Source organism: Bison bison, unplaced genomic scaffold, assembly GCF_000754665.1.
Source record: "Bison bison bison isolate TAMUID 2011002044 unplaced genomic scaffold, Bison_UMD1.0 scf7180017864180, whole genome shotgun sequence".
NCBI classification, from domain to species: domain Eukaryota; kingdom Metazoa; phylum Chordata; class Mammalia; order Artiodactyla; family Bovidae; genus Bison; species Bison bison.
In genome coordinates, this window is record NW_011494752.1 from 3,861,835 (window position 1) to 3,872,236 (window position 10,402).

The 10,402-nt window shown below is 45.8% G+C and overlaps 1 protein-coding gene across 1 annotated transcript in view; it reads left to right on the forward strand.

Moving 5' to 3' along the window:
- The first annotated feature begins 1,214 nt into the window (after window positions 1-1,214).
- The window catches only part of CWC25 (CWC25 spliceosome-associated protein homolog (S. cerevisiae)), a 21,219-nt gene continuing 12,031 nt past the window's right edge, over window positions 1,215-10,402 (forward strand). Inside the window, exons 1-3 of the mRNA XM_010842691.1 lie at window positions 1,215-1,408; window positions 4,240-4,412; window positions 9,662-9,898. Coding sequence (XP_010840993.1) covers window positions 1,391-1,408; window positions 4,240-4,412; window positions 9,662-9,898 — 428 coding nt within the window. The 5' untranslated portion in view covers window positions 1,215-1,390. The remainder of the gene's footprint in view (window positions 1,409-4,239; window positions 4,413-9,661; window positions 9,899-10,402) is intronic.

A 10,402-nucleotide genomic window follows, 5' to 3' on the forward strand; every position in this document is an offset into this window, starting at 1 on the left:
TTCCTATACGATTAAGCTAGGTCCACAAATTATTGTTTTTTACCTGAGCAGAGAGTTGTGACCTAGCGTTCATTAGCTTATTCAGCTCACTGGGCAGGATGTGGATCGCATGCCATCATTCATTGGGGGGCATGTCTCCTGCTTCTGTTGCATGATTTATTGCTAAGCAAGCCTGGTTTCTTCAAGTCGCTCAGTCATCTCTGACTCTTTGCAACCCCCATGGATTATACACTCCATGGAATTCTCCAGGCCAGAATAGTGGAGTGGGTAGCCTTTCCCATCTCCAGGGATTCTTCCCAACCCAGGGATTGAACCCAGGTCTCCCGCATTGCAGCTGGGCCACAAGGGAAGCCTGCTTTCTCCAGTAATCATTAACTTAGAAGGGTCTCCCATTTTTTTCTACTTAACAATCCCCTAGTGGCATTAACTATTTAGTCAACTACTTTATCAATACCATATGTGAGGGGTGGGATCCCAACTGATGAACCTCCATGCCTTAGATTAGGAGGGATGCCTCTTCCACCATAAACGAAGGGAAAGGAAAGGGAGAAACTGGCAGATTCTCAAGGTTTGATACAGGGAAGCTGATGGAATTTCGGTTGGCTGGTTTCTGTTTAACTCTGTAAAATAAGCCTGGGGAAAGGGAGGTGGCTGTGAGCCGAGGTTTGAGGAGAGTGCTGATTTGAAAAGCCGTTTTACAAACTCCAGGTGGCCTAGGCTGGTCCACGCTGGGGCTCGGGAGTGAGATCCGGAGGGGAGCTCCCAAGGACGCCACAGTGCACTGCCATGGCAACAGAACCGCCAGGTGAGGCCCAGGCTCGATTAGAACCCCCGAACAGCCCGTGCGTGCTAAGTCGCTTCAGTAGCCGGGGCTCCTCTGCCTATGGGATTCTACAGGAAAGAATACTGGAGTGGGTTGCCATGCCCTCTTCCAGGGGAATCTTCCCGACTCAGAGATGGAATCCGCGTCTCCATGTCTCCTTCACTGGCCAGTTGGGTCCTTTACCACTAGCGGCACCTTGGAAGCACAACCCCACAGATCTTCAGCTTATTACCACACCATTTGGAAAGCCAGGGGGGAAGAGCCAACTCGAGGTGACCGAAAGGAAACCACAAATCCCGCGATATCATGGGCCGTACCCCGTGAGACTGCTCGCGAAGCTACCGCCACGCAACGCGACAGCTAGTATTAAACGTCACTGTCCTGCGACGCTGTTTCTGTAATAGGACGCCCTCCCGGAAGTGGGCTCTAGATCGGGCAGTGAAAGTGGTAGCCGGTTGCCCCCGGGACCAGATCTCGGGAGGTCGTTGTTGAACTATTTCTCCAAGTTTCTCTCCTATCCTGCCTGCGTCTTCTGGCTCCGCGGAGTGAGGCAACGTCTCCACCATCATGGGAGGCGGAGACCTGGTAAGTGAGGGAGCCCAGGGCTGGGGGAGGACTGAGAGGCCAGCTGGGGCTGGCGACGGGTGTGGCAGTGAGTATTCTTAAAACGCAGCTGTGCTTTCGGGGAGAGAGAGCTGTAGCCCAGGACAGGGTGCGGATCACTGCGGCCGTGGAGGGACGGGGCGGAGACTTGGAAAGGCGTGTGAGGTGGGTCGCCAAGGATGGCAGGTGGTGTTTGTTGGCAGGAAATCCTTCTGGCTGGAAAATCTGGGGAGCTTCGGGACGGTTGGAACCGTGGCTAGCAAAGGAGGCCGGTGTGGAGGACGTGTCACGCAGATTTTGTTTTGTATATTTTGTCTTGGGGTACCTTGCCTTTCCTCAACTAAGAATTCAGTCTTGTCCTGCGCTGTAATTGTGGTGATTTATGCCCCATTCTCCTCATCCCTGAGCCGCGTTCCTGGTTCACAGATCTTCCTCATGTTCGCCTTTCTGACTTTCACCCCTTTAGTGCAGCATTCTGATCTGTAGTGGCAGAGCTTTCTTCTGAATTCATTGTTGTTCAATTGCTCAGTCGTGTCCAATTCTTTGCGACCCCATGGATTGCAGCACGCCAGGCTTGCTGTCCTTAACTGTCTCTGGAGTTTGCTCAAACTCATGTCCATTGGGTCAGTGATGCCATCCAACCATCTCATCCTCTGTAATCCTCTTCTCCTGCCTTCAATCTTTCCCAGCATCAGGTGGCCAAAGTATTGGAGCTTCAGCTTCAACATCAGTCCTCCCAATGAATATTCAGGATTGATTTCCTTTAGGATTGACTGGTTTGATCTCTCTGCAGTCCAAGTGACTCTCAAGAGTCTTCTCCAACACCGCAGTTCGAAAGCATCAGTTCTTTGGTGTTCAACCTTCTTTATAGTTCAACTCTCACATCCATACATGACTACTGGAAAAACCATAGCTTTGACTATATGGACTTTTGTCAGCAAAGTGATGTCTCTGCTTTTTAATATGCTGTCTAGGTTTGTCATGGCTTTTCTTCCAAAGGGCAAGTGTCTTTTAATTTCATGGCTGCAGTCACTGTCTGCAGTGATTATAAGTTATGTGGCTAATTCTCATAACCTGTATAGCCACCAAATGGGAAAATGTACCCATAAGAACGTGGTACAAGATCAGAAAAATGCTTATCTCCTGAAAGTGTAGCTAATTGAATCAGCAAATAGATTGATTTAGCCATTTGTCTAGTAGCTATATTAGAGTTTGTCAGATGTGATCAATTAGAATGGCTTCCATGATACCATCAAGGTTAGTCCGATTTAGTGTCTTCAAGTAGCTGCATTTAGGGACAGGAAAGCGCGAATCAAAAGTTTCTCAGCCTCACCACTATTGACATTTAGGGCTGGATAATTCTTTGTTGTGTGTGTAGTCCTGTGCATGTAGGATATTTAGCAACATCCCTGGCCTCTGGCTAGTAGCACCTTTCTCCCCGAGTTGTGACAGCCAAAAGTGTCTACAGACATTCCCAAATGTTCCCTGAGACGCAAGATCACCTGTATTGAAGGCAAGCGAGAAGGACCATTAGGACAAGGTGGGGGGTGGGGAAGGAAGGGTTGAATAACCTGATGAGGGGAAAGTGAAAGGTTGCTGCTGTGAGCCATGTGTTACACCGGAATTCGTGACCTCGGAGGAGAGGATTTCGAACTGGGGTCAGAGATGAGGCTTGATTGAGTACTTGGAGCTTTTTGTGTACCAAAGTTTTATTAAAGTATAACAGAGATAGGGAAAGCTTCTGACATAGACATCTGAAGGGGACAGAGTGCCCCCTTGCTAGTTTTTAGCAAGGTGTTTTATGTCTGTTAGAAAGCTTTTAATCAGATAAGAGAGATACCTCAAGATTGAGGGAATTGAGGGATTGAGGCCTTTCCAATCCTGATTCTCTCCAATTCATTCTTTACGTGCTAAGCTGGTCATGCATTTCAGCTGCATATGAATGTTTAATATATTCTACTGCCAACGGGATAATTCAGTCCCTTAACATGGCTTATAAGGCCCTTAACCTGTTGCTTGCTTTATTGGCTTCATCTCGAGTCCCCTTCCCATCAGGTTGCTCGCCTATCTCCAGCCATGCTGAATTATTTGTATTCTGTTCTTTCTCACCACTGGGCTTGCAGTTGTGTGTGCTGTTACCTCTCTTTGGAAATCTACTCCACTCGTCCCTGCTTCCCACATCACTGGCATAATTTATACTTGTCCTTAGATGTCACTTCCTCCAGAAAACCTTCCCTGGTTGGGAAGCTGAACCAATGCAGTGACTCATGGGGAGAAAGGGAGAAGTGAAGCACTCCTTGAGGGTGAAAGGGAATATCAGAATCGGGGGGATTCTTGGGAAGGAAGGTTGAAAGAGCTACCAGGTGTGGTGGTAAACCATGCAAGTTCAAGGCAAGTTCAGTGGACTCGAGGAAAGAAGGTTGTATTCTTAAGAATGTGTCCAGTGCCAAAGGCACTTGAGTTCTTTCACCTTTCAGAGTCTATACCTTCCCACCTCTCTGCCTCATTTCTGTATTGTCATCACCAGCCCTCACTTCAGGCCTGTGGAAGTTAGACTCATACATTTCAGGATAGAAGTAGTTGAAGGGAATTGCGGAGGGGCCTGTTCTATCCTGAAATTTTATGTACTTGAACAACCTCTCCTCCGCCCTCCACGTGTGAGAGATTGTTGGGTGCCAACCTTGCCATTGTTAGAGACATCTTGCCCTTACATGGCTACCTTGGCGTGAATGGGGTGGGGTGAGGCAGGGCCAGTTACGCTCACCACACACCTACTCCCTGCCTTGTTTTCTCCCTCCTTTCATTTGCCACAGAATCTGAAGAAGAGCTGGCACCCGCAGACCCTCCGCAATGTGGAGAAAGTGTGGAAGGCTGAGCAGAAGCATGAGGCTGAGCGGAAGAAAATTGAGGAGCTTCAGCGTGAGCTGCGGGAGGAGAGGGCCCGGGAGGAGATGCAGCGCTACGCAGAGGATGTCGGAGCTGTCAAGTAAGCAAGGCACTCGGGCCGTTTGGGCTGGGGGTGTCTTGGTGTGTGCGGGAGTGCAGGCCTGTGGATGCATCGTCCAGTTGTTGCATAATAGCTGGATAAGAGAATGAGTTTGGAGTCAGTCTGAACTGGGTTCTAAGGCTGACTTTGTATGAACTAGCCCAGCTATGTAACTGGGAGCAAGTTTGGGAGCCTCAGTGACCTCAGTAGAACCAGGGGGGCTGAGAGTACCCAACTCCTAAGGCTTTTAGAGGATCAGATGAGATGACATGTAAAGGCCTTAGTGTAGGCCAAGTTCATGGTAGACAATTGACAAGTAACTGTGACTGAGGATGACTGCCTCTACCCTGCTCTTAAGTGTGTGGAGGCCCCATTCCTACTTTTGTTACTATATGTACTGCAGGCTCATTTTAGGGAGGCGGTGAGGTCCCATGGAAGGAGATAGATGTTGTGTCTGTCAGTGAAAGCTTTGTGACTGTGGATAGTCCCATTCGGTTTCCTCTTGTATAATATCGGGTAGAAGTAACAGATGATATACCCTACCAGCCTCCATAAAAGGGGATAGGAGTAAATGTGTTCTGAGAAAAATAAAAAGCATAAGATATGCAGTGCAGTCCTAAATCAGAATTGAGTAAAAACTCTAGACTAAAATTGAGTAGTCTGTACTGTTCCTTGTGCATATCCTTGTGGACAAGTCTCCAGGGTGACATGTGACATACTTTCCCCTGTATTCATGACAGGAGGATTAGTGACATTTGTGTGTGTGTGAGTGTGTATATGAGAGAAGAGACACAGACCAAGAGAGAGACTTCGTTTCAGCTCATGCAAATGGTATTATGGAATTTAGGCAGGATAACAATTACATTCTTTCAGGAAAATGGATTGGGAGAACGCCATTCTGACCTAAGTATGAGTTTAAAATATTTGGAATATTTTAAAATAAAATTTTGGAATTTTTCAAGTACGACACAATATATTTAGGGCATTAATATATAAAATGAGCTAAGAGAATCAAATTCTGTACTTTTTTTTTTAACCATAGGCACACATTAAGTTATTTTACTTTTCACACTTTGTATAAATTATATCCTTTATAATTTAAAGTAAATCAGTTTCACACATTTGGACTAATTCCTGGGCAGCTTATAAGACATTCTTATATGTGACCTTTTAGATTTTGTGGACCCTTGATTTTAAAACAAATGTCAACTTTAGACAGAATATCTGTTAGAAGAGTTTACTTCCCAACTAACCAAAAGTAAAAAATTATTTTGAAATTTTTATTCAGACAAGTGTTACAGATATGTACCTGATATGTCAGAAATTTGGGGCTTTGCAGAGTATAGATGAGCAGCTTAAGAGCTGGGAGTCCAGTGGTTACCACGTTGCTGACCCTCACGCCCTCTTGTCTGCTGTGAGTGGGAGGAAGGTGATTTTATATTCTTCTGATTGTTTGCCCCAGCCCCCTCACTTATATCCTCCAATATCGTGAAACTCAAAGGTCAACGTGTAGGTCCCTTTTCTCGGTCTTTACTTGCAAGTGTTAGACGATCTGCTTGTCCAGCGGGCTGGCCTGTGTAGTTCTTTGCACAGTGTCGTGCTTTTCATGGATGCAGTAAAAACCCTTTACTGTTTAACAGCTCGCTTCTACAGTTCAGATGATCTTTTCTATGTTTATTATGCTTCTCTCCTAGAACAAAGAAAGAAACCTTAATATCTACATTATCCTTGATCTTCATCCAGATTCCTCTTTGCAGTAGAGTGTTGCTTTAGTATTCTCTGATATTATTAGAAAATTGTGTTTTCCACGCACGGGTCTACACCAGCATTTCTCAACCCTTGCACCCTTTGGAGATTAGATAGATGAAGATGGGAGTGATTCCCACTCAGGCGAACTTCCTAAGAATAGCAGGGGTTGTCTGGGGCAAGGGCATCTGTAGATTTTAACAGCTCCCTGGGAATTCCCTGGCCACCCAGTGGGTAGGACCTCTCACTTCTCAGCTTTCACTGCCGAAGGCTCGGGTTTGGTCTCTGGTTAGGGAACTAAAATCTCACAAGCCACTTGCGTGGCAAAAATAAAAATCTCCCTGGGTGAGCCTCATGGGCAGTCTCAAGAACCTGTTCTATATCCTTAGTGATAGCAACAGCAAAAATCTGTAGATTATTTCATTTTTATATGACTTTTACCCTATGTCTTTTCTCATTTAAAAACTCAGAGAGAGGATCTCATTTAAAAACAATGGGAGTTGGCAGTTACTAGCTCTATTTTATTTAAAAATTTTATTTATCTGTTTATTTTTGGTTAGGTCTTCATTGCTGCCCAAGGGCTTTCTGTCATTGCCGTGCACGGGCTTCCCATTGCAGTGGCTTCTCTCGTTGGGGAGCACAGGCTCTAGGCGAGTGGGCTCAGTAGTAGTGGTACACGGGCTACTTGCCCCGTGACGTGTGGGGTCTCAGTGTCTGGACGAGGGATCTAACTCATGTCCCCTGTATTGGGAAACTAGTTTCCATTTTAGACGTGAGGATGTGGAAGTGTGAAGAAATAACTTGCATGGTTACCAGGCTGGTTAGTGGTGGAAGCAGGCCAAGTCCAGTGGCACTGGATCTCTGTGATTACAGCATGGTTTCTTACCAGAGGGCCTGAGGAGGACTCATATTAGTTGAGTCCTTTTTTAAAAAAAAAAATTAATTGATTGATTGATTGATTGTTGGCTGTGCTGGGTCATTGCTGCTCCGTGGACTTTTCTCTAGTTGTGGTACTTGGGCTTCTCAGTGCTGAGCACAGTCTCTAGAGCTCAGGCTTCAGTAGTTGCAGCGCGAGGGCTCAGTTATTACCACTCCCTGGCTCTAGAGCACACATTCAGCAGCTGTGGCACATGGGCTTAGTGGCTCTGTGGCATGTGGAATCTTCCCAGATCAGGGATAGAACCTATGCCTCCTGCATTGGCAGGAAGATTCTTTACCACTGGGCCAACCAGGGAAGCCCTAGTTGAGTCCTTTGGAGACAAACTGGAGCCCTGAAAATACTACTTCATAGAAGTGTCCGTCTTCATTTTTCCTTCTTTCTCCTGGACAGGTTTTGCTGTTCTGCCTTCAGGCTCCCAGCCCGCCTATCTTTTCATGTCATCTTTTCTCTTTCTTTCGCTTAGTTTCTTTTCCCTCATCTCATAACTGCTCCTGCTCCCCAAGGCTCACTGCTCTTCTCCCTTTATTCTCTAAGGGTGCCTTCAGGGACTTCCCTGGTGGTCCAGTGGTGGAGAACCTGCCTTCCACTGTGGGGGACGTGGGTTCGAGCCCTGGTCAGGGCACTAAGATCACACATGCCACTGGGCCACTAAGCCTGTGCGCCACAAGTAGAGAAGCCCTCAAGCCACTATGAAGACTCAGCACAGCCAATAAATAAATACATAAAATAAATTTTTTTTTTTTTTTTAAAGAGTGCCTTCATCCACTGGTACCAGTGTCAGCTTCATGCTGATGACTCCCACGTGTATCTCTGCATATTCAGGTGTTTCTGCCCCACAGTCACCTCCTCACATTCTTAGCTCTCAGCAGCACCATTTGGTAATCTGTTGACCTCTGTGCCTTATCGGGTAGCCTGTGAGCAGCTCAGCTGCCTGAATCTTTGTCATCTTTCTGATGTTACTCCTCTCCGCCTGGCACACAGGAAGAATGCTGAGTCAGCGTTTACAAATGAATACAAATGAATCTTTAGTCCCCGCTTCCCAGTCCATGTTCACGTCAGGCATGTATAGGCATGATCCTTTGAGTCATCTTTGACATGTCCTTTCACTTATTTATTTATTTTAAGATATGTTTATTTGTTTCATTTGGTCGCATCAGGTCTTAGCTGTGGCACATGGGATCTTTTGCTGCGGGTATACAGGCTTCTCTCGAGTCATGCTGCAAGGCGATCCAGAGCTCACGGGCTCAGTAGTTGTGGCACAAGGGCTTCGTTGCTCTGATGTGGGATCTTAGTTCCCTGACCAGGGATCAAATCTGTGTCCCCGCTGCATTGCATAGGGGATTCTTAACCACTGGACCACCAGGGAAGTCCATCAAACCAATCATTTTAATAAGAAAAGAGGTATCTAAAGGGTTAGACCCTCTTATTGGTTTAAATTATTTTTATTAAAATGTGCAAACATGAGACTTCCCTGGTGGTTCAGTGGCTAAGATTCCAAACTCTCGATGCAGGGGACCCAGGTTCATTCCCTGGTCAGGGAGCAACTAAGACCTGGCACAGCGAAATAAATAAATATTCAAAACATTTTTTTTTAATGTGCAAAGATATAACTAGAAAGATATTATTTATGCTCATAGTTATGTAATCTTAAAAATCAATATACAAAAAATGTCATACTCAAAAATCCCTGAAACTAATGTTATGGATAGTACTGTTTTGATGAGACTGCTTTGCCGCTTGCAATGTGAATGTGACACTGGTTGCCCCAGTACATACTCGTATGAGTTCAGCGCACCTTTATTGTTTGTTGCACGGAGACCCGATTTTCTCACCACTTTTTCTCTTAGAACCACAGGGAAATATTTGGTGTGATACTGTGACATAATTTAGCTTCGCTCTTTTGGCTTGAAAACATAGCTTGTTATGGCTGGTTTTTCTCATTATCCCCTTGAATGCGATATTACCACTGGCGCCAATATGCCAGTAATTTCCAAAACACATGATAAACACCACTGCATATGTGGTCACTGGCATTGTTCTTGGTGATGAGCTGATCCAAAATGTGCACATTAGCTGTTTCAGGTTATCCTCGACATGAAGGCACAGCACAAAACTTCGTAAAGGAGACTTGAGAAGCCCTGAGCAAAGATCCACACCCCAGGCTGAGGAACATTCTTTCCTTACAAGTTGCTTTAGTTGTGTGGAAATAATCTCTCTGCTAAAATGTAAACTCCATGACAGCAAGAACCATTTCTTCCCGAGTGCCTCGTGGAGTGTGGTGTTTAGCCTTTGCTAAAGAGCCTGAGGAATGACTCCTAGTCTGACCAGCCACACTTTTTCTTTTCTTTAATGTTTGGCCGTGCCTTGCAACCTGTGGGATCCTAATTCCCTGACTAGGGATTGAACCCACAACCTTGACAGCAAGAGCATGGAGTCCTAACCACTGGACGCCAGGGAATTCCCCTAGCTGTGCTTATTATCTGTCACTTGTGTTCAGGTTTTGTGATTAGGTTTGCAGGAGTCTACATTTTCTTTGACTATTTTTTTTTTCCCCTTCAACTAGGAAAAAGGAGGAAAAATTGGACTGGATGTACCAGGGTCCTGGTGGGATGGTGAACCGTGATGAGTACTTGCTGGGGCGTCCTATTGACAAATACGTTTTTGAAAAGATGGAGGAGAAGGAGGCAGGCTGTTCTTCGGAGACAGGACTCCTCCCAGGCTCTATCTTTGCCCCGTCAGGTGCCAATTCCCTTCTGGACATGGCCAGCAAAATCCGAGAGGACCCGCTTTTCATCATCAGGTACTGATGAGGGTCTGGGAAGGGGGTTTTGTTAAAGACGCTCAGCCGAGATCTTATCTCGCCTCTTGCTTTACAATTGGGAAGAGATTGGTAAATGTACCAGACCAGATCAGATTTATCCATTTACCCTTAGCCATTAAATAACAAGAGGTAGAAACAAGATGAAAAAGACTGGCAGCTTCTTAGAAATCTGGGGATATGTATGACCTGCCTCTTGAGAAACCTATATGCAGGTCAGGAAGCAACAGTTAGAACTGGACATGGAACAACAGACTGGTTCCAAATAGGAAAAGGAGTACGTCAAAGCTGTATATTGTCACCCTGCTTATTTAACTTCTATACAGAGTACATCATGAGAAACACTGGGCTGGAAGAAGCACAAGCTGGAGTCAAGATTGCTGGGAGAAATATCAATAACCTCAGATATGCAGATGACACCACCCTTATGGCAGAAAGTGAAGAGGAACTCAAAAGCCTCTTGATGAAAGTGAAAGAGGAGAGTGA